At 39.3% G+C, this 23,710-nt stretch overlaps 5 protein-coding genes and 1 long non-coding RNA gene across 8 annotated transcripts; 1 reads left to right on the plus strand and 5 right to left on the minus strand.

Moving 5' to 3' along the window:
- Positions 1-4,489: 4,489 nt before the first annotated feature.
- Positions 4,490-5,770, minus strand: LOC149668214 (uncharacterized). 2 transcript variants are annotated; one of them, XM_089841303.1, is made up of 5 exons: positions 5,355-5,770; positions 5,168-5,297; positions 4,868-4,989; positions 4,702-4,803; positions 4,546-4,627 (listed from the first exon to the last, which is right to left on the minus strand). In XM_089841303.1, exons 1-5 carry the CDS (start codon positions 5,433-5,435, stop codon positions 4,613-4,615), a joined length of 450 nt encoding a protein of 149 aa, XP_089697429.1. In that variant the 5' UTR covers positions 5,436-5,770; the 3' UTR covers positions 4,546-4,612. The 2 variants fall into 2 exon arrangements, with proteins under 2 accessions (XP_089697428.1, XP_089697429.1); XM_089841302.1 differs by having other exon boundaries at positions 4,490-4,627; positions 4,702-4,989.
- Positions 5,771-7,986: 2,216 nt separating this feature from the next.
- Positions 7,987-8,615, plus strand: LOC149668215 (putative fatty acyl-CoA reductase CG5065). The gene is made up of 4 exons (XM_089841251.1): positions 7,987-8,041; positions 8,076-8,134; positions 8,213-8,388; positions 8,444-8,615. Exons 1-4 carry the CDS (start codon positions 7,987-7,989, stop codon positions 8,613-8,615), a joined length of 462 nt encoding a protein of 153 aa, XP_089697377.1.
- On the minus strand, positions 8,595-10,102 carry LOC149668216 (uncharacterized). 2 transcript variants are annotated; one of them, XR_016367983.1, is made up of 3 exons: positions 9,930-10,102; positions 9,558-9,839; positions 8,595-8,876 (listed from the first exon to the last, which is right to left on the minus strand). XR_016367983.1 is itself a non-coding variant. In XM_089841055.1 (3 exons), exons 1-3 carry the CDS (start codon positions 10,086-10,088, stop codon positions 8,863-8,865), a joined length of 312 nt encoding a protein of 103 aa, XP_089697181.1. In that variant the 5' UTR covers positions 10,089-10,102; the 3' UTR covers positions 8,595-8,862. The 2 variants fall into 2 exon arrangements, 1 of the variants encoding a protein (XP_089697181.1); XM_089841055.1 differs by having other exon boundaries at positions 9,558-9,696.
- Positions 10,103-16,229: 6,127 nt separating this feature from the next.
- Positions 16,230-17,150, minus strand: LOC149668217 (uncharacterized). Its single transcript, XR_016368142.1, has 2 exons — positions 16,795-17,150; positions 16,230-16,733 (listed from the first exon to the last, which is right to left on the minus strand). It is a non-coding gene; the product is annotated as an uncharacterized LOC149668217 (long non-coding RNA).
- Positions 17,151-19,459: 2,309 nt separating this feature from the next.
- On the minus strand, positions 19,460-21,902 carry LOC149668218 (uncharacterized). Its single transcript, XM_089841305.1, has 2 exons — positions 21,829-21,902; positions 19,460-20,172 (listed from the first exon to the last, which is right to left on the minus strand). Exon 2 carries the CDS (start codon positions 20,100-20,102, stop codon positions 19,467-19,469), a length of 636 nt encoding a protein of 211 aa, XP_089697431.1. The 5' UTR covers positions 20,103-20,172; positions 21,829-21,902; the 3' UTR covers positions 19,460-19,466.
- Positions 21,903-22,780: 878 nt separating this feature from the next.
- LOC149668219 (uncharacterized) lies at positions 22,781-23,407 on the minus strand. Its single transcript, XM_089841252.1, has one exon. It carries the CDS (start codon positions 23,405-23,407, stop codon positions 22,781-22,783), a length of 627 nt encoding a protein of 208 aa, XP_089697378.1.
- Between the last annotated feature and the right edge of the window lie 303 nt (positions 23,408-23,710).

Genomic DNA, 23,710 nt, shown 5'->3' on the forward strand with positions numbered 1-23,710 from the left:
CACAATTTAGTTTCATTAATATTATTTGAAATGTGACGTTATTAGAAATTAAGGGGATACACGATTGCGTTTCAGAAATGTTTTTAGTTGTACGATTTATTGGAGATCAACTATACGGGGGGTCACGTGAGCCGTGTAAAATTACTATTAAGGCCCAGCCCTTGGGCCATCTTGTTCAACTACAAAGGAACCTACAGTATTGTGTTGATGGCGGTGTGCGACGCATATTATAAATTTACATTTGTAGACATTGGAAATTTCGGTGGAATAAGTGATGGAGTGGTGTTTTTGGTGGTTCAGAGTTGGGGAAAGCAATTGAAGATGAAAATTTCTTTCCGCAACCAAGAAAAATTGAAGAAAATGGGCCTGAACTTCCGTTTTGTTTTGTTGGTGATGCTGCCTTTCCTCTTAAACCCAATTTAATGCGCCCTTATGCTGGCAGAAATCTCCCAGCTGATCAAGACACTTTCAACTATAGATTGTCTCGTGCTAGGATGACCATTGAGAATTCATTTGGGATTCTCAGTTCTAGATTTAGATGTTTGCAAAGCCCTATACCTCTTGACCCAGTGAATGCTGAGGCTGTTGTAAAAGCTGCAGTATGTTTGCACAACTTCTTGATGACGAAGGAAGAACAAACTGATAGGCGTTTGTATTGTCCAATCAAATACGGTGACCATATTGATGAACATGGAAATTTGGTCAAAGGGGAATGGAGACTTAACCATAACAGTAATATGACCGGGCTTCCTCGGCAAGGAGGTAGAGCATGTAGAAGAGGAGCCATACAGATAAGAGATTCTTATAAGGAATATTTTACTATTAATGGTAAAATGGAATACCAAGGACGTTAAAGATTACTCGTTTAATAAAAATGATTTTATTATGAAAATACAGATTATTAATTAATTTGCTCTGCCAATTTGTCACGTTCTTCCTCTTCAAGCAAATCATCGAGCACTTGCATGAGTGCATGTTTTGCTTTTCTTTTGTTTTTATCATTTAAAGATTTAAAATCCTTTTCTAGGCTCAACAGAAATAAACGATCCGGATCCTCTGGGATGGCATTGCAGGAGCTAGCATTGATTTTACCTGTATTTTCTTTCCAAATATTTAGGAGCGTTTGTTCATAGGCATCAACCTTTTGTTTTGGCTTTTTATATTTGGCTGATTTCATAAATGTTTCTTCACTTTCACGTTTGCTTGAAGACGTACTGGGCCGACTGTCACTTGCTCTCAAGCTAGACGTAGAGCTGGTTTTTCTTGGCTTAGGCAAACTGTTATTTCCTTGGTCAGCATCGGACAGCGCATTTGCCGCCTCATTAATTGGCTCCTCGATACACTGTTAGAAAAAAAGGTGTTTCATGGGTGTTCGGAAATACCTTGAGGTGTTTATACACTCTTTTTGGAGTGTTTTTTAACTGAAATGGTGTTTTCTTCGTAAAAAGGTGCTAGTTGACTCTTTTAAGGTATTTTTTAAGGAAATTGTGATTCAGTGGTACGTAGACACACCTTTAGGTGTTAATTGACCCTTATTAAATTGTTTTTTAAACGGAAATAGTGTTTTTAATATAAATCTGTTCGAATGGTGCGAATAAACACCTTTGGGCTTTACTTTACACATTTTAAGCTGATATGGTGTCTTTTTAAGTGAAAGGTTATTGATATGAGCTTAGAGGGAAATAATCTCACTAATTCTACCTGCACAGTGAAGCATCCTAAAAATAACCCAAAGATTTTAAAAATCTAAATTATTTTACATTTCTTAGGACTAGCTTATTCTAATATTTGAAGGAATTTATACTTATTTTGATTTTTCAATCATTGGAAAATAATTCTCGAAGAGTTCAATATGCTGGAATGTCTTGGAATTAGAGTAATTCATAAAATTATCACTTGAATTTCCCCTTGACACAAGTTTTTATCACTCCGAGTGACGATGACGTCACGGAGAGGTATTACACTGGACGTATCTGTGTGTCCAAGATGAAACAAAGCTTTATAGCTACACAACTACTAAAAGAATCGTAATGCCGAAAAATATTTAAAATATTTCCATTTAATATTATGCAAAAAGAAAATGTTATCCTTTTGGAAGAGATCTTATCACCCTACTCGCTTTATATTAACTTTGATATGCGTGTAGTGTTTCGATTCAGATGCAATCTTCATTACTCGTTCTATATAAACTCTCACTTGTGTCACTTCAAAGAAATAAATTTATCTTAAATAATTAATTAAATATAAATTATATTAATTATTTTAATCGTCAGTATTTTACGTTAATTATAGTTAAGTCGGTTTCAGAAATTTAATTCCTAAAATAATTTTAAACATAGCTATCTATAAAGTTATACTTCTAGGAAACACCTATATCAGAACGTTTGTAAATTTTGGGTATATAAGGTGATTGATTCACACTAAGAGATAAGAAACGCGCAATTGCGTGATCCTTTGGTGGAAGCTCTGCCATTAGGATGCTAGACGTTTCTCATGTCTCACGTGTGGACGTGTGGCGTATGTGGTGTACACGAAAGACTAGTGCATGGGGTTGTTGTTAGAAACCATTAAATACCGGTTAGCTTTGGGTGAAACAATTGGTTGTTAGACAGCAGATGAAGGTGTAACGGATAGTTAATGATTGACGTTAAATAAGATGGATATAGCAACGAAGTAACATTTTCCGAATTTCTTTATACTGCGAACACGTTTGCTTCGATTTGCCAACTGCGAACGCGGTGACAGACAGACCCACAGACACGTCCAGTCACTTGGAGAGAGGTAAAAATTCTACTTCATTACTCTATCACCACACTTGTTTTTCTAATGGTATATACCACATACACGCTAATCTGTAGTTATTGTCTTCTGACAACACCATCATATAGTCTTCTGTGTATACCACATTCACGCCAAACTGAAACATTGGCTTCTACTCCATTATCATCGTTGGGATTAAGATGTACGCGCGATCGGCTTAAGTTAAGAGAAGCGACCAGCCTCCCAATGGCAGGGCTTCGACCAAAGGTTCACGCAATAGCGCTTATTCCTACCATTTGTCAATCAATCGCCTTATATACCCTAAATTTCCAAAAATTGTGAAAACGGTTTACGCTAGGAGTCAAACGTCAACAATAGCTATGTTTAAAATCATTTTAAGAATAACGTTCTTAAAACCACTTAACTAGAATTAAGCTAAAATACTGACGATTAAAAAAATTAATATCTTTTATATTTATTTAAATATTTAAGATAATTTTCTTTCTTCGGAACGACACAAGTGAAAGTTTATATAGAACGAGTAATGAAGATTGCATCTGAGTCGAAACACTACACGCATATCACGAGTAGGATAAAATTATATCTTGCAAAACCATAACATATTCTTATTGTAGAATATTAAATGAAAATATGTTAAGTATGTTTTGGCATTACGATTCTTTAAGTAGTTTTGTAGCTATAAAGCTCTGTTTCATTTCAATATTCCAAGAAGATCTTTTATATTAACATTTCAAATTTGGTGTTTACTTTTTAATTCAGCTTTAAAATATTTATATACAGTGTAAACATGAAATTTAACTTTCCTAGTTTCGCTAAATGTTACTTCTAAATATTTTGGTAAGCGTTGTTCGGATTGGTTCCTTGAATTCGTGTGTCTTTGAGGAGGTCTTGACGGTTCACAGTGAGCCGAAAATTAAATACACATTTAAATTATGTAAATCAGGTCCTTAAGTAGAACTATTGAGGATATACAGTAAAGGTTAAACGTAACCATTTCACACGCATCAATTCTTACACGGTTGAATAAGGCTTACAGCAGAAAAAACGTTTACCCTTAATCCACTGGATTTGAGCAGCAGATTTTGAGCAGCTATTTTGAAAGACTAATCTATGGTAACTCATGTGTTTTGAAAAAAATAATTTCAAAAAACATCTTTTACAGAGTTGATAGACACCTTTCTGGTATAATTATAATCCTCTATTAAGGGTGATGGTTTAAACCTAACAAGAATTAAAAAGCACCAACGTCAATGGAATTTTAAAACACCAAATTAGTCTCAAAAAGACCTTTTTTTAAAGGGTTTATTAACACTTTTTCTGGTATTAATATACACCTCTATTCAAAGTGATTAAAACACCTCACCGGATATAAAAAGCACCTTCAGAGAAGGTATTATTTCGCACCGTTTTGAAAGGTGCGTATTGACATCCTCTCGAATGGTGCTTTTAAACACCAATAGGGGTGCTGCTGGGGATGCATTAGGAAACACCTCTAAAGGTTTCAAACAATTCCATTTTTTTTAACAGTGTAATGAAGTCCTCATCTTCATGTTCAAAAACCATTTCCTCATGACTATCTTCTGGCTTATCAGGATTCTTATCGGCCGCCTCGTCTCTATTTGCTTGAGACATATTGTTAATTGTTCTGCGTGGAAACAAGAATCGTTAAATCTAGCTGTTTATTTTTCTTGTATTCACGTACTTTCTGTGGCTAATCGAGTCTTTAAGGAAATGAAGGCTTTCGTAGAGGTCCCATACCTCTCTGCTCGAACAACCACTGCCGCTCAATTTCTGTCCGTCCATAATTTTCTTTTCTCGGACATATTTGTCTCTAATTGACTTCCATCTAAGTTTTGGGTGGGACTTAGAATGGAAACCTTCCGGGCCTTTTAAGGTCGCGACTCGAAGACGCGTACTTACCGGTACTTTGACCATCTCTTTGTCGACGGCGACGCATTTGTGCGTGGGTGAAGAGCAAGAACTGCTGCATCTGTCGATGGAAATGCACCACGGTATTTGCAACTATATACCAATGAATGAAATGATTTAAAATATGTTTCCCGAGTTTATCTTTCGTTTGATTTACGGTGTTGCCGGATATATCTCCGTTGATCATTTCCAACTCGACCATGGTTTTGTGAGGTCCCGATTGACACATGCAAGCGTCGTTAATACCGATTTGCTTAGGCAAATCGCAACCTTTGCCAACTGACAAAAGAAATTCGTCTTTAGCCAGATTATTATTATGTCGCGCAACAACGACTCGTTGATCGGTCCCAATCCCTAGAAGTAGATTCTTTTCAAAATGGTAACTATAGCTACTTTGAGGTATTGGTACCGATAAACTATGCGTGATTAAATGCGTGGGAAAGCGAAGTGCTCGTACTACTCGATCTTTTGCGTCGACGAATATAATCGGTAATGTCCCGCTCGTAGGTGTCCTTCAGTTCGTCACCAAATTGGTCTCTGACCTCTTGCATGTGACGTCGAACTTCTTCGACGTATTTCGATTCATCCTGAAATGTACCTTTAAATTTAAACGCCAACGTCAACGTGTACTAAACGAAACCTACGAAATAATTATCCGTCTGATTCAAGGCGTTTAAGAGTTGAAAGGAGCTAAGGAACAAGACGCAAATGATGGAATGCAACATTGTACTGTCTAAAATGAGTTGAAATTAAGAAAGACAGCCGCTTTTAAACTAGATAGATCGCGTCAGCCTGACAAATGTTCGCGTCTCGTGTACGAGTGATATGGATGACACATCCGGGAGGTGGAAAACGGAAGTTTCCCATCAAGGGATGTACTCGGAATTAGAGTATTGCGTCACGTTAAGTCGGCTTTGTTCCAGAAAGATTGTAAAAAAACAGTGGGTTTTTTGATAAATAGGCGAACATTGAAAGCGACTCAATGATGAATTAAATCTTAAATCAATTTTCAGATCTTCAAGTTCCCGCGGCTTACTTTTAAAACTATATATTTTCAGATGATTTCCTTACATTTTCCCATAATATTTTTAAGCCTATAACAAAAGAACGTTATAAATGGCAAGGATTTTAAGGATATGATTTGTCATGAACAAAGTCGATTCTTCAAGAAATACGTATTCCTGGTATTTCTCGTAAAGCGGAACACCGCGCTTAAACCAGTTGCATGATTGCAGTTTTCGTCAACCCGAGAAATCAAACTTCCTAACGTTTTAGTCCATATTTAAATTCCCTAGCCTAATTATTACTATTTAATTAATTCAAGGTATCCTGGATATAATTTGCATTCCAATTAGGAATCTTCCGCCTTTTTGAAATGACTGTCACTTCTCGTGGAAGAATTTCCTAACACGAGAGAAAATCACAAATGAATAGTCGATGAGAAGTAGTTCCCCCCAAACCCCTCAACTTTCGCAGTTTATATTTCATTGCGACATAAGATTTCGGGCTACATTCTGTATAGAGGGAGCGGGGTACTTTTCCACTTGTAAAGCGTCTTTTCAAAAATCTACCTGGTAAACAACCATGCAGTAAAGGGAATACCACCACCCCTATTTTAATCTTATCCCGGACCTTGACTGACTTATTACATTCAGTCTCTCTCTATCTTGTTTTCGGCGCCACGCGCTGGCTGATGCTGCTGGGGGTTCGACCCTGAAAAACCCGGGGGAGGTTTAAATTATCCATTTTGTGTATGATGGGAGGAGGGGCCCGTCTGGGGATGACCACCACGGAGGCGTAGTGACGAGCCCCTCGGGTTTTACCCTTCACAAAGACCTTTGACTAAACTAGATTGCAATCTCTTCTCAAAACATTTCTTTCTTTTTTTTTTCAAAGCGAGGGGTCGGATACGCGATAGAGAGCGGGTCTCGCGAGAAATTGCCAACCTTGGAAAAATTAAGACGGGCTAACAATGGGAGACGGGTAGAGGAGTGGTACGTTTCGGGTAAAATCGGTGTCCCAACAATAAACAGCTTCAAAGTGACTGGTGTAATGGAAAACCACATTCCATTATTTTCATAGAACCGAGTAATCCTCCAGAATCAGTCAGATCGCCGGTACTTTCTTTGGCGACTTGGTACGCGAGTGGCTACGTGATCGTCAGATTGCTCCCAAGCCCTTCGCGGCACTTATAATTTCAGTTAGTTCCAATTTTAATATCTTTGTTGATATCAAGAAGTATCGTGGGTCAAAGGTTGGACGCCGTATTACGCCGCCCATCCATCTTATTATCAGTAATTAACGTTTATTTGGATTTGGCTTAATTACGGTTGGCTGTTGCTGCCACAAAAGAGCGCCTAAGGCCTTCAAGGTTAATTCCTCCTAGAACTTTTTCTAATTATTATCTATTATATGATTATATTCAAAATTAAAAAAGATTTAAGAAATGTAGTTCGAAAGTTGAAGCTGACGTAACGCGCGCGCCATACTTCTCGTTCGAGATATTTACTTTTAACGTTGAATTTAAAGCGAAACTTTAGTTATTTACGTCGAATGATTGACTTCTGACAGACAAAAGAATTTTGGCAAAAAGTATGACGAAATTAGTAATTACGTTTAAACGTAGTTTGCATTTTTTGCAAGGCGTTTCGAAGTTCGAACCCTCTCCCCGAATCTCTTTCTCTCCCAAAAATATTACAAGTTCAGTTTCGATTGAGAGCTTGGAGAGAAAGCGTCTTGACACTCGACGTAATCTTCCCGCAGTCTAAGGTAAGGCCTTCGGTCAGGCGCTGCCATTACCCTAGTACAAAAACCGAGAAACGCGTCAACGCGGTGGTAAAAATGTCGAAATCAATTGATGAAAACGCGGTAAAAGATACATTTCCAAAATGATGAAAGTTCTTTTCGAAATTTCAACTTAAGAATAACGTCGAGGAATCCGAGCAACTGGCTTTTTCCGAGTAGTATCATGTCCTGCGCGTGGAACTCTCCGTATTTCTTAATGGCGATTAACCATAATATAAATAATTATTAGTTACTTAATTAATCGCCTTTCCTAGTCACGGCTCCGCTTGGTTTCGCTATGGACGGACAGAGGCAAGGAGTACTAGATTTTTATGACAACAAGGGAGTATTCATCACGGGGGTAACTGGCTTTCTCGCCAAGAAAATCATAATCTTTCCCAACTCGGGGTAACCTGATCCCTTCACTCGCGATGATGCCGATAGAGTGACGCGTTATCGCTCGGCCACCATCGATTGTACTTCGATTAAAAGATGTTTTCATTTCGATTAGATCTTTTTGGAGAAGATTTTCTATTCGTGTCCTCTGGTCAAGAACGCCTACGTTCTAATTCGGCCCAAAGGTTCCAGAGCCACCGATCCAGTGGGTGAAGATCGCCTGAAAAATCTGCTCAAATCGAAGGTATGAAGGCGCATTTTCAACCCTAATTGTAAGACGCGCGTATAACGGACGGTGGTGGTGGTGCCTGCTCGCGTTTAGGTCTTCGACCGTCTTCGAGAGAAAAGACCGGAAGCCCTGTCCAAGGTAGTTGCCGTCTGGGGAGATGTCTCGCAAGAGGGACTCGGATTGTCCGAGTCGGACAGGGAGATGTTACGGCGAAACGCTTCCATCGTCTTCCATTTGGCCGCCACCACAAAGTTCAACGAACCGCTCAAGTTACTTCTTATTACTCGAGAGCGTGTTGCGCTTTAATCCCTTGAATTATTGTAGAAAGGCCCTGGCCATCAACTTCATCGGGACGAAAAATGTCCTCGAGCTTTTTCAAGCTTTTGACGAGAAATTGGCTTTCGTTTACGTCTCAACAGCGTACTCGAATTGCCAGAAACCGCTGATCGAAGATACTGTCTACCCAGTACCCGTTATACAGCCGATTTCCTCGTAGAATCTTTTATCTTATTGGCTCACTTAAACAGGTACGTTTTGATGACGTTGCTGACGGGGACGTCGAAAAATAGTGACGTAATTCCTTCTTTCCTCTATCGCTATGACCCTTCCGCCTCTTCTTTCATACGCCCCCCCCCTCCGTCCCGTGGAAGGGGGTCCGGTACTTTGACGCGCGTCCAAATATTACTCTGTTCTCCATTCCTACTTCTCAAATTAAATCTATCCCTGGTAATTCAAAATCTAGGCTATTGACAGCATTCTGTGGAATATAAACAATCATAATTCCATTTATTTTGTAGGCCTAGTACTTGTTAGTCAGATTTGAGTGAAATACAAAGGCAGAAAAGAACCTGCTGGTCCAACTGCGGCTTTTGTTTGTCCATATGAAATATTTGGTTGGAAACGAATATACTAATGAATGCATCTAACTGCCGGCAACGCCGCTCGCTACATTATATAAGTTCTTCGTGCTTTTTGATACGCCGTGCATGGTCAAAAGGAAGGAGCACGTCCAACCCGTATTTCCTCTGTCCGAAACGCTATACCTGCATACCTGCCTCCTAGCCATTCTATTACCTATACCTACTAGGCTCTAATAGTACTTGACGTCAGCGGCTGATGTAAAACGCGTCAAGGAGGAATTATTTCGTCGTTCTAAAGCGCTTCCTCACATCCGGTTTATCTCCCCAGCGCGCACTCCCAATAGTCGTAGACCCCGGCTGCGTTTGCTAGAACCGTCGACCCTAGCGCTGTTATTGGCCTAATTGTATCACCTTCCGGATATGGCTGAGCGACGCAAAAATAGGGAAATGCCTTAACATTGAGAAAATCACTTGATTTTCTACTTGACCCTCCCTTTAACGCCGCGAATACTATGAGGGTCAAGTTGCCGACAAGGTCCATGGTTACAGGATTGATACGTTTAAACGCCATACGCTACCTTTCGCCAAGAGGGCTCCGAAGTAGAGAGATAGAATGTTGAAGATGCGATGAGGAGTGATTCTCAGTTCTCTTAATCCACTCTGGATGGTCTCAACGGCCGTGATGGCGAAGCAGGCTACGATGACACCCCACCAGATCTGCGGTCGCGGAATGGAAGCCTTTAGTTTTTTGTCAAGTGAGACCTAGGAGGAAAGAGTGGGACGTAGTAGACTCGTTTGTGGACAACGCGGTGATGAACGTCTCCCAGAGGACCTTGCGGGGGGTTGGGGCCACGAGCATTCTGGATAGGACATGATTGCCATTGATGGAAGTACGTTAGAGATACCCTCGGTCCATATAACTCTTTCCTCCAAGATGAGGCATGACATACCACGGGAGAAAGCAATCCGAGGTCGTTCAAGGCTCCCGGCGTTACCCGTTGAACCTTCTCGTGACGCTCAGACCACAAGTAATTGTCAACGTACATGACTGGCTCCGAAAAATACGGGGTGCCATCACGGTGTGTTGCGGTAAAATACGATCTGGTCATTGGATTAAGGTTTAGGTCACCCTGAAAAGACATCGACATTGAGCTGCACTTTCAACAATTGAGTGTGACGATTGCGCCTGGCAAGCGGTACGTCATGGACCCCGCTTTTGTCTCTCGTTCGCTTTCATATTATCTATAGTCTACTCGGTCTTATAAGGATCTGAATACCGGGAAGTGTTTCCCGTCTATGATTGTAGACACCATTAAGTTTAGAAGCGATATGTTCCGTAAGGATGACACTACCTATACTTCGTAATGCTAGAGGCTTACTCGAGCTAGTTCGAGAACGACGGAAGCCAAGCGCGAGCGCCCGAGACTCCCGAGTCTACTAATAATGTCGCGCGAATCTGAATAAAATAGGCTTGACGCGGCTATAATATTATGTTACCTGAGCTTGTCCTTTAAGTTTCGAGTTCAAGTACAGGGTCTCAAAAGGAGCTCTCACTGGCTATCTTAGTAATAGGGCATTAGTTCATTTGCTAGCGATTTGAAAGGCGGTTTTGCAGGGTGAACCGGGTTAAGCGTTCGCAGTGTCTGTCCCCTCGGTTTTTTCAAAATACTATAAAGTAATTATGCTTCATTTATTATTACTTTGGAAGGAAGCTAGGCGTGACAATCTCGCCTAAAACAAAGAGTCCATATAAATGACACCCGTGCTAAAAATTACGGAGTCAACAAATTTCCTTTAGCTGGTGTCCCTGGACGAACCAATAAATCTAGAATTTATTTTTAAGCCGCGGTTACACGAACAGACAGCAACTTACTAATTTGGCGCGGCATTGATAGTTTTCAATAAAGGGGCTGTGGAAAGTTCTTCCCCCCCCTCGGTTTAAACTTCAGTGCGGTGTTGTTAGGCCCTAGTTCTGCGAGTCAGGTTGCTCTGAGTGAAACTGAACTGCTAGCCTTTCACTCTGCAATCTATTGACTCACCAACGGCCTGGCAACACTGGGGGAAACGGTATGAAACCCCTTATGCATAATTTTTTCGATTGAAACGGGAGTTGCCCATCTAGCTGCGCTTCGTAAAATTGTTTGGGCAGCTGATAGTTTTACTCATTGGTTTACTATTCTTGTCGACGTCACACAGGGGGCGTTCAGTACACGTACCAAAGAGACTGGTTTTATAAAAGTACGCGTGATCGGCGTGACGTAGTAGAAACTGACCTTGAAGGATTTTACGAGTTATCAGAAACGTTGTTAAATCAGCATTTTTTCGAAATGTAGAATCAACTTGTTTGTAACACAATATTATTTTTAACAAATAATGCACTCTTGACATGGTCATTGAACAAGTAGGCTGGGAATTTGAATCTGAAAGTTTAAGCTGCTTTCTTAAATGGCGTGTGAGCGGGTCTTCATCCAGATGTATTTGTTTTTAAAATCCTTGGAGAGTTAAAGAAGGAGTTGGTATCTTGAACGGAGTCGAGTATTTTATCAGAGACCCAAATTTTACCTGCGATGGGATCACGATACATAAATTTAATTTGAAATAAAATTTGTGAAGCCACCTAGGTCTATATGCAGTTTTTTGAGCGGGAAATTTGAAATACGGGGGCCTTTAAATATGGTGCAGAAGGTCACACCAAAAAATGGGGAAGAAAGGGGGTATAGGTTCCCAGCCGGAAGATGACCAGCTAATAGTTTTGCAGCTCTCAAGGAGCGCAAAAGTAAAAACAAGTGAGAGAGGAAGTTTAATTCCATATTATCCTCAACATGATCGTTCTAGTTATAGGGCACTAGTTAAATTGGTGTTACCATAAGTTTATAAGTGATTTGTTCCTTCCATAAGTATGTGACTTTCAATGCTAAGTAATGCTACTGAGAGACTTACAGCAGCTCGAGATGATAACTAGTTCGAGAAGGAGAACGACAATTAAGCGAGAACTCAATTGAAGTCCTTACTACACTCTGTGCAAGTGGTTAATTTTTTTTGCATGCAGGACCAAGTTCCATCTAGGTCCTCCTATTTAGTATCTGCATTACTAATTAGGCCTTTGACAGCAGCGCCCCACTCACCAGGCTCCGCTCGCTTTACATCCTCGAATCTATGATCTTATGACCTCACTCACTCACTTCAAAATTACAAGCTGAGTTTCTAAGTTACCAGAGATTAATTAAACAAACTTATGGAACATGAACATATCTTATGAACTTATGGTGTTACATCATGACCTGACGTTCTATTATGACTTAGTGGTTTTATTAGAGGGGTTTAGATCAAGTAATAATTTAAGCTCTAAACCTTTAATAAACTCAAGACTGATAATTCAGTATTTGTAATTCCATGGCACCTTTTGTAAAAGGTATAACGTAGTTCCTCTTTGGTCCTTCCTTATAAGAAGAGTGATGTTCATTACAGTTCGATGGCAAATCCTCCTCGGTAACGACAGCAATCCTTATCAGCAGCCATGAGTCCATGACGCATGCATCTTCTGTAGAACTGTCTTCTCTGTAACGTCGCATACCTGTGAGCTCGTAAGCTTATCCTTCACTATAATAATGGAAAACCATTACACAGACAGTAATGCGGTAATCCCTAGCTGCACCGCACGTCATTCTTTAGCCTATACCTGAACGACCTCCTCATTCAGTAGCTCTTTGTTTTATAAGCCTCCATCTTATAATGTCCCTTTGTCTTTTCTTAAAGGGATAGTTTAAGTAACCTTAAAGGAACAGTCTTATTATAAACATAAAACTAATTCAAATTAAAATAATTATGATCTCTTATTACAAACTATAATTAGTACATTTAATTAGGGTTTAAAATAATCAAGGACTACTGCACCACCCTCCATTGGTTTAGTGCATGGCGTTTGCTAAATAGAACCTCCTACCCCTACGTGATTGAGTTGGCTATGCTCTACCTTACCCTTACCTCCAGCGTGTGAAATAAGGCGATAGCACAGGGCACACGCCGATAACTTTCCACAATTTCCCTCTCCCATTAAAATTCTAATGCCTCTTAATTTAAAACATCTAATATCCCTGATTTGAGTCACTAGAAACTCTGTTCTACGATAAAACCCATCTTGAATATATTCAATAACTATAGGTATATCATCTTGAAACTTTCCCTAGTTTCTCTATAGCGCAATTGCGTGTCCTTTTGTGTTTGGAACATACTTCCTCAGGGTTCATACAAACCTGGAAAAATCAGGGAAAAAAATAGTTGACAAAAACCTCAGGGAAATTTAAAATTTCTTAGTAAAATTGAGGGAAATTTGTGTGAAACAAGGGCCAAGTAATTAAGCAAAATGTTCGTAAACATACTCCCCTCCACAGGATTAACATTACACTAAACTTTGTAGGCTCATAACTCTGGTTCTACTAGAGATACGGGGATGTCCTTTGATTATGTTATAGTCCTATTTGACCCCCATCCAACCATACTAAAAACGTAGGGCTACGACAAACAGGGGCCGAGTAATTAAGCAAAAAGTAAACAAACATACCCTCCATAGGATTAACATTACACTATACTTTGAAGGCTTATAACTCTGGTTCTAATAGAGATACGGGGATGCCCTCTGAGTATGTAATAGTCCTATTTGCCCACCACTCTCGTTCGTTAACATTTGCTCCATAGGATGCTCCATATACGGGAAAAACCTGGAAAACTCAGGGAAATTTGTTTTCTTCGAAAAGTTGTATAAACCCTGTTCTTCCTCCATACATTTATTGGAATTGTAGTGTAGTGTATGTGCTTAGGCGTACACGTACGCGTAAGGCTATTCTAGATCTAATTAAGATATATCGGAGTCATTATTACGCAGGGAAAGGTTGGGGGGGGGTCGATATTAAATCACGGCGTACTTAATGGTCTTAATTGGCCGGGCCAAGCCACTTTTCGGGACACAACCTATAGTGCGTGGTTGGTGCTTTGCATTGGCTGTGTTTTCGATCGAGGGGTCGGTCATTGCTGATTTCGAAATCCCATAAAAAAATCCGAAATCAGCAACGAAATCTTAAAATCAGTAAAGAAATCATAAAATCAGTAAAGAAAAAACGAAATCCATTACAAAATCCGACGAAATCAAGGGAAATATCCCAAAATCCGTCTTAATCACGGGAAAAAATCGCAAAATTCGATGAAATCCGTCGGACTTTATCAAATTTTGAAATCAAGTGAAATCCGAAGAAATCAAATTGGATTTCGAAATACCGTACACCTTTTCTAAAACGTCCTACCCCACAGTTTCGATGCTAAGCTATTATGGACTGGGGAAATTTAGCGTGTTGTGACCTAGTTTCGATATATATTTTTGGGGGAAGGGGGAGCTCAAGGTCCGTAAAATCGCAAAAGCTATATTTAGGTTAGCTTATAAAGCCTTATTGTACAAAGGTAAATGCTCAAAATCACCGGGGGGGCAAGAAAACGATGTATTCCCTGCCGCGTGACGTAGTTGGCTACGGATTTTTTAGGAATAAGTAGTCGCGTTCGAAAACATGAACCCGAATGTAGTCCAGCTTTTTTGTGGAGAGCCGAGGCGAGCCGGCGACGGCAATCACGAGGCGAGAGGGATTACGACGAGATTCACGGGCCGAGAGGGATTACGACGAGATTCACGGGCCGGCACGCCGCCCGGTGGCCAAGGTACCGGGCTACCGGCAGCTTGACGACTTGTATCCGAAAGGGTTATTTATTATAAGTTAAATTTCAAGATGGGATCAGCTCAGATCATAGAGCTTTTGCGGTTTTACGGACCTTGAGCTCAGATGCTGATGTGTTATTCAAATATCAGGTTCAACTTCAACATTCGGGCAAAGCATAGGCTTAAACTTATCGGTAATTAGGTATTGGATTTGTATAAGGCAAACAACTTTCTTGTCAACCAGAATTCAAGATGTGTCTTATCATAGATTTCCTTCTGATAACATTATCAGACATTCTTGCTTAAGTAAATGCAACTTGCTATATGAAACAATCAATTTCAAGTAAAAATGCTAGAATATTTTCCCATCATTTTACTCCTGATGATTATGAAACAGACCTGAAAGCCGACTTTATGTATATTAAACAAGAGAAAACACTGTTAAATTTGTGATTATAATGTTCCTAATTTCAACTCGAGAAAAAAAGCATGTTCTATTCTTTCTCCCTATAATAGATACTTAAAAATTAGCATTTGAAATTAAAATATTTCTAAATTTGTCAAGTTTGAATTATTTTAATTTTATACTATTTATATAGTACCAAAATCACAATCCTCTTAGCCTTATCACAGCTAACGGAGTTTAAAGACAGATAAAATTGCCAACATAATAATATCACCAAAAAATATACAGTACGTAACTGGTTACTAGCAGCGCACGTCACTGGCTACTAGCTGTATGATTTCGAAAGTTTCTCTCTTTCATTCGGCGAATGCGCCCCCGTTGGGGGGAGCTCACCTTTTGGCAATTTATTCGATAGGCATGGTCCTCTTTCTGTTCCAGATATATTTGGTTACAATATCTCCATAGCTAAAATTGCCCATAGTTAATATGAGGCAATTATCACATTGTACCTTTAACCAACAGAATCATGTACAGTGTATACAATTATTGCCTATCCTAATTCAGTGTTTTTAGCCACGTCGTGTACCCTAGCACACGCAATTTTTGACGTTAATCTTCTCTAGGGAATTGTTCCCTTTTTTTATTTTTTTGACCTTTAGCTTTACGTTTTAGAAGAGGTGGCCTAATTAGTTTGAGCCCTCTTTCGTTACAAAGATCTTCAACAGCGAACCCCTTGTCTACCATTATGGCGTCTGCGTATGGTATGCATCGTTCTAGGACCCCGCATTCTTCAGTTATTTGTTTATCTGTAGACTAAGACTTTCCCCCATATGCTCTGCTCACCATGGTGATCACACCGGATGGAGCTACACAAACGCGTACTTTTACAGTATTGGTCCCTTTGTAGTGAGAATAAGTCTTGATCTTGCATTTTAAACACTTGGGTTTTTCAACAGATACCTCGGTGCAATCTAATACCCCTCTTGTATCAGTGTATTCTTTAAAGCAATGCGGCATAGCTTCCACAATTTCTTCTTTCTCTAGCCATGTAACTGATGACTCCAAGAGAGTCGCTAACTTGCATAATGTTTGTTTGAAATAACTAGAAGTTATCTGCTGGCTTAGACCAAGAAGAGAGCGGAATATGAAATACCAAGTTTAAGTTTCATTAGTGTAAGTAAAATTCCGTCAGCTACAGGTAGTGGACTTTTACTAGGATATTCTTCACTAACAATTTTAACTATTTCATTAAAAAGTTCCATTGACTGAATTCCAGTCAAAGCTACTACAGTTTGTTGTTTCAAAATTCCGCAACTTGCTGACACTTTACATTTGTTCTTCTAATGTGTTCACCATAATTCCTTTTTCTAAGGAACTGTTATCAGTGTCACAAATTTCAGGTGTGTCTCGTAGTCGAGTACTGTTTCCATTTTCTTCACTTTCAGTTATGTCATCGGGTTGGTTATTAACACCAATTTGCTCTACTTGATGATCATGATCCGCAAACAAATGATTTTTCAAATTCTCAGCATCATCTGAACTCATTCCCCGTTTTTATTTTTCAAAGAGTTCTGTCATGTTTACGAATAGGCAGATTCTGGGATGGAATTGCCAAAGGTCTTAGGCGCTGTGGGTATTTGAACTGATCTGTTAAAGAATTGTAGAATTAAAACTACTACAAATTTTATTACTCCAGCAAGTGTCTTACCTCTATGTTCTTGCGGAATTGTTTTATAATCGTCTTTTTTAAAGTAAGAAGAGCAAACAACCATGGTATTACTAGGTTCAAATGTGGATGAGAGGGAAAGTATGACAATAGCCGTAGAGCCTGTGTTAAAAAACGCGGACATCCACTTTTGCTAGGTTTCTTTCCCATTTTTAAGGTAACTTCCCAAGTCTTGGCTAATTTCGGTAGTTTTGAAGGAAAACGATGAAACCGCATACCTTTCATGGTGCCATTGTTTTTACACCCGTAAACACAGCAATATGTAACCGTTTTTGTAATTTAAAACACAAGTAAAAGAGTGTTTACTTAATAATAAATTAGTTAATGTCTGACTTTACTTTCACTCTAAAGGCTAAGATAAAGCTTCAATCGTCATGCGCAGTACGCGTTCTATTCCACATTCGTACTTTAACTAAACCTAGAATTAGAATCGTAGGATTGATAGTTGTAAATATTTTTCCGCCATTTCGACGTTTTAGTAATCAAGGGGTTATTTTTAAATTAGAATAGGTAAAAAAAAATTGGACTGGCATAGGACTCGATTAACAATTTTTTGAGTACTCGCTCGGCTTGTCCAGTTTCCCACTACTCGCAATTTGAGTTCGGACTCTCACACCTCTAATAAAATAGCATCAGAATCATTGACATGTGCGGGTAGTGATTTTTGTAGGTCGGGTCGGGTACGGGTAGTTGAAAAACTTTAAATCGGGTCGGGTACCCGGATTTCTAACGGGTACTCGAATAATCCGGCCTAACAAAACTACCATTAGTCGGGTGGTTTTCGGGTAGCAAAAATTCTTCCTTGAATTTCTGTCTGGCTGTATCACTTTGTTCTTCTCTAAACTCGTGGCTTTGTTCAGTTCCAGTTGGAAGAAGAAAGAAAGTCAGGCGTCTAGCGCCCTCATTGGTGGTTTAAGGCACACCTTACCCGGTACCCCTACGCCCGAGTGCCAACCAATACCTGATTGTCCTAAGCCTTGTCAAGGGTATTGAGCGAAAAAAATTTAATATTTGAATAGTTTCGGGTATTAAGAAATTACGTTTTCGGGTACCCGACCGGGTAATTGTTGGGCATCAGGCCTACCAAATACTGTCCTTTATTTCCTAGATAGGACCGGCTTTAAGTAACCCAAAGGGTTGCGAATTCTTGTCTTGTCTGTTTAATTCGATTTAAAACTAGTTTGTCGTTCCCTTTTTAAGATTTGAACAGTTTTAAAACCATCAATATGGGAGAACTGAGCGTACTAAGCTAGTTTTAAAATTTGAAATATTGTGAAAAGTGAAATAGACACGCGCAGCCCGCCTCAGTGTGAATGGGTGATGACATCGTGTTAGTGTCGCCTTCTGGTGTCGTTTTTAGTTTTGAAGACTATGCCAAAAGATAGTTGGCCTTGCCAGGGACATTTCGGCTCAAATTGTGGGCTTAAATAGTGTGAATGATTTGGTAACTTATTTAGGCCCAAATTTTTAGCAAACGGGTAATTTCGGGCCTTGACCAAGGACCCATTCGAGTCCGAGGACTCGAACTAGAGTCCCCGCACAGGCCTACTCTATACTCTATACTCTAAAGACTTTTAGAAACTGAAAAAATGGGACTCTCGCACCAATAGAACTCTTTTTTAAATTCTATTCAATAATATGCCTCTTTTTTTAATTGTTTTGCTTTTCATGTCTGGTAAAATACACTAATGCCTTATTGATCACGGTTTCTAGATTGACACAGTGGGTTGTCGTCCCACGCCAGGATGGTATAAGGAAGGTGGAGAAAACTACACCATGAGTAAATTTGATTCCATCGAAGATTGGGAATCCTTCTTTTTGCAAAAAAGGTAAAACCTTTTTGAGTAAAATTGTGTCTTTCTTATTACAATCAGTTACTTGGGGGCGGGGCCCAGAGCCTTGCACTGGCCGGGCTTTCCAAATTCGGAAATTTTATCGGATTGAGCTTTTCAAATTTTGGAAATTAATTCACAAGCCAATTGTAAGGCCGTTTTCCCATTTTTATCACCGGCGTCGATATTGATACCTTTACCCAAGAGAGACTTGACCACATCGAGTAGATTACGGCTGGAAGCACCCATTAACGGTGTTGTCCCCTCTGCATCAGCCAGATTAATATTGGCACCTTTTTCAATAAGCAGCAATGCCGTATCCGCTTTTCCAAAACCACAAGCTACTTGTAATGCCGTTCTTCCTTTTTGATCAACAGCGTCGATATTGAGACCTTCTTTATTCAAAAGAGACTTGATAACATCAACTCGATCCTGCTGGATAGCACTCATTAACAGTGCCGTTCCGTCAAAATAAGCCAGATTAACATTGGCACCTTTTTCAATAAGCAGCAATGCAGCATCAAAGCGTCCATAAAAGCAAGCCAATTGTAATGCCGTATTTCCCATTATATTAACGGCGTCGATATTGACACCTTTATCCAAAATAGACTTGACCACATCGAGCAGATTACGGATGGAAGCACTCATTAACGGTGTTGTCCCGACTGCATCAGCCAGATTAATATTGGCACCTTTTTCAATAAGCAGCAATGCCGTATCCGATTTTCCAAAACCACAAGCTACTTGTAATGCAGTTTTTCCATTTTGAACAGCGTCGATATTGAGACCTTCTTTATTCAAAAGAGACTTGATAACATCAACTCAATCCTGCTGGATAGCACTCATTAACAGTGCCGTTCCGTCAAAATCAGCCAGATTAACACTGGCACCTTTTTCAATAAGCAGCAATGCCATATCGGAGTGTACATTATCACAAGCCAATTGTAATGCCGTTTTTTTCTTTTTGTTAGCGGCGTCGATGTTGACACCTTTATCCAAAAGAGACTTGACCACATCGAGTAGATTATGACTGGAAGCACTCATTATCGGGGTTCTCCCAAATGAATCAGTCAGATTAACATTGGCACCTTTTTCAATGAGGAGCAATGCCACATCTGATTTTCCATTATCACAAGCCAATTGCAATGCCGTATTTCCCCACATGTCAAAGGCGTCGATATTGGTACCTTTATCCAAAAGGGACTTGACCACATCGACTAGATTACGGCTGGAAGCACTCATTAACGGGGTCATCCTAAATAGGTCAGTCCCATTAACATTGGCACCCTTTTCAATAAGAAACGAAGCCACATCGGAGTGTTCATAATCGCAAGCGATGAGTAACGCTGTTTTGCCAAACTTATTAGCACAGTTGATATCGGCACCATGGTTTAACAACCTGACCACATCATTCATTTGGCCCTTTTCAACGGCAGCCAAGAACTCTTCGGCAGACATATTGTTGACGTGTACTTCACTCTCTATTTTCTATTATTTTGGGTAATTCGCAGCTACAATAGTAGATTGCCTGAAAATAATAATAGTAATATAATAGATAAATACCCATACCCTTATTTGAACAAGAAATCATTTCAAGCTTAAAGGGATACTTTCAATCTTTTACGACTAGTATTAGATGGCGGCAGTTTTAGGTAGAAAAACGAGCCGAAAATTAAGTGGGATACAAAAATACCGACATAAAATTAAGATGAGTTATTTGGAAATTCAAACTAACCGCGAAATACCGACTAGCGTGCTTTCCCGAGATGCAACGTCAGAAAGGGGACCATGTTTCATTGGTTGTTTGGAAATGGGAGAATGTAGAACTCTAAATAATGATTTTTTCCAAACTGGTCCTCCAGACTAAGGGACCCCTGGTGTGTTGAATAATTAAACTACTTATAACATGACCAGTGCCCCTTATCCTATTATTAAAGTAGTCCGTCAGACCAGTGAGGCTCGGGGTCCGTGAATTATAAACTGAATTTTGACTTCGAAGCCTTCTCTAGAAGTGTATAGTAGATTTTAGCTACAATCTGCTTCAAACCAACGATAGTTCTATTGCAAATCCATGATTAAACTAAGCCAAGTCAAAACAAAGCACTTTTTATGCCATTTGGGGCAAAGGCATAGATTCCATGAATAATGAGGCATTGGTTTTAATAGCATCATGACTCTAATCTAAGCTTTAACGACTTATTTTTTCTAATTACACATTGTAAAGCTCTTACTTTGAAGTTTGAACGCAAAAAGTACTTAGAAACTATTTATATTCCTTTAAAACTGTCAAATCATGTATATCAAAATAAAAATCCTTAAAAAGTGGAAAATAGTATGAAAACTACTGTTAGGTATAAATTTACAGTACTACCTAGTGAGAGGAGGGTAGTGTAGATGTATCACTCGGATTTTTCCCCGAACGACACGAGTGAGAGCAGTAATCAGAGCGGCCCCAAAAACTAATACTTTAAAAATTTATTCAAAATAGTTAAGTCATTAAAACTTTCATTAGTAGCCAAAACACTGATTGTATCCCTTAATCTACAACATGGAAACAAACAATATTTAGAAACGATTGGTTAATTAAGCCCAGAACTTAATATTATTAGAGTAGAAACCTTGTCTTGAAGGTGGTTCACTTTTCTCTGGCTATGTTTGTTGAAACTAGTTACGTTAAAAACACCCCGCAGAATGGGTCTTTCTCAAATCTACAATTTCCCTGATCTGGTTTTATAACTTGGCAATTACTGGACTTTCAAAAACAAACACGTGACGTCTTATCTCTTCTAACTAAACGCGACATGTTTCGCGATTCTTACCACTCAGTTTTCAAGGATAATTCTACCCATAGCCTCTCTGCTTCAATAAGTCTTATGTGAAGATTTTGATGTTTTTAAGAAATCAATATAACATGAACGTAATTACAACCAGCAAACGCGTTCTAATGTTCCAAAACTGACTTTTGTTTGGAAATGAACCTATTTTCCTTCAATCTCTTGACCAAGGCTTAACCGTAAAACCGTTTGGGGGTGGGGCTTTGGAGCGATAACAGAATATTAAAATAGACCGGTAAACGGTTGTTTTAAGAGATAAAATCTAACAAATATACTGTTCAAAAAGTATTGAAGAAAAAAAACAACAATAATAATAATAATAATAAATAATAATAATAAATAATAATTACCTTGTCAAATAAGCCGTGTTTTAGTTTTACAACGAAATGAACGAACGACGGGCGCCGTGAGCCTGCTGTATGGGGTGCTAGTTCGGTGCTTTAACTGAGCAGACGACTGTTAATACCGCTCGCGGCGCGCTCGCTCAGCAAGTCAGCAACAGAGTGTCAGCAACGAAGAGAGTGTGATGCCATAGATAATATACACAAGGATCGGAAGGTATGCCTTCCGTAGTGTATCTCTCTTTGCCGCGCCTGTGCGGGGGGCCGCACGCCAAACTTCTGCAGTTGACTTCCGCTTCTGCGCAGACAAGGTCTGCCTGCTCGTTTTTCGTGCATGACTCGCCGTACGCATGCGCTGGTTTCCGGAAGTAGAACCTACCCAGTTTCTACAAAGCGCGGCAAGCTCTCCCCCGACCTTCTGATCCTGGTGTTTATTATCTATGGTGATGCAAACCAAAGAGGATTCATTCTCCGTGTGCAAACAGATCAAATTAGTTATGACTTTTTTACAGACTTATGAAAATTTATTGAAATCTATAATTTCAATTTATCTAGCCTAAAATATTAATATTAATATTAATACGATTAATATGAAGGTTTGACTTATTTTCGTGCGAAGTTATGCCACTGTGAAGTAACAAGACGTAGTGCTGTTTCAAGGAAACTCTGTAACATTTCTTTCAATTGAAAAGAACCTAAAGAAGGAAAACTTATCGGATTCGATATAAAATCACAGCTAAAATTGACGGAATAACATAAAACTTCCTTGGAACTTTTAACATAAATTTTTGTCAAAGTAATAATTAAAACTTCTTACCACACACTAACCCTATAACAATTTGTACGAATAAATATTGATTATCGTATAAAAAACAAACTTTATTTCAAAATTACACTGGAAAATGAAATACTTTTGGCATTTTTTTGAAAAAAAAGGGTTAAGGAACGCATGATGATAAGTTTATTGTGGTGGAATGTCTTTGTCAGATTTGATTCTAATAATTGGAGCGTCTTCATTTTGCCGCAGAAGAATCTTGCCATCTTGAACCCAAACGAATATGTACTGGTTTGTTTTAGCGAATTCTTTGACGCGATGGAGCAATTTCTTGTTGAAATGGGTCAACTTCAGGTTGATGTAGATTTTGTCATCCTTGAATGATTTATCCAAAGATGATGCCAAGATTCCAGTTGACCTCTTCTCTCTGAAGGCTTTCAACCAAGTCTGGGCCGTCTCCACCCTCTGAAACGTGACCACGATCGATCTGGGCTTGTTGGTAGCTTCTGGATAGACACTAGTTTGACAACAGACTCGAATCAAATCGCTTGGAAAAGCCAAACCCAGATGGTGAACTATAGAGGCTAATATAGATGTCAGGTTCTCATCGGATTTCTCTGGTAAGCCGTTTATTTCCAAGGTGTTGAGCATTTGCTCTTGCTCATAGCTGTTCAGTTTGGACTCAATTTTGAACCTCCAGTTATCTCTTTCCGGTTTCGAAGCAACCAGTTTTGGTTGCTTGGCAAAGTTCTCGCCAATTTCCTTACAAGATTCTGTTATTTTGGCTAGTAGTGGGGCGACTATTTGGGGCATTATAACCTCAGCCGAAGATGCTGTCGACGTTTCTACAGCAACACCTTAGACTAATCCCTCAAGTTTGATCTTCAGATTGTCCATTTCTTCTATCATTTCGATTTCATGTTCTGATTTACTTGCCTTCAATTTGTATTTTTCCGTTTAAGTAATCTTCCCAAGGCTGCTTTAAGTTCTGTCAACTCTTCTATCAATTTCCGTTCTCTCTCGGTTGACTCCAATTTGTCGTTTTCCCTTTGTTTCAGTAATTCATCCAAGGTGATTTTCAATTCACGCTTACTTTTACTTGCCTCCAATTTGTCC

This window comes from Phalangium opilio, unplaced genomic scaffold, assembly GCF_054372755.1.
Source record: "Phalangium opilio isolate 3A_F unplaced genomic scaffold, DU_Popi_V2 ptg000056l_1, whole genome shotgun sequence".
In the NCBI taxonomy this organism is placed as follows: Eukaryota; Metazoa; Arthropoda; class Arachnida; order Opiliones; family Phalangiidae; genus Phalangium; species Phalangium opilio.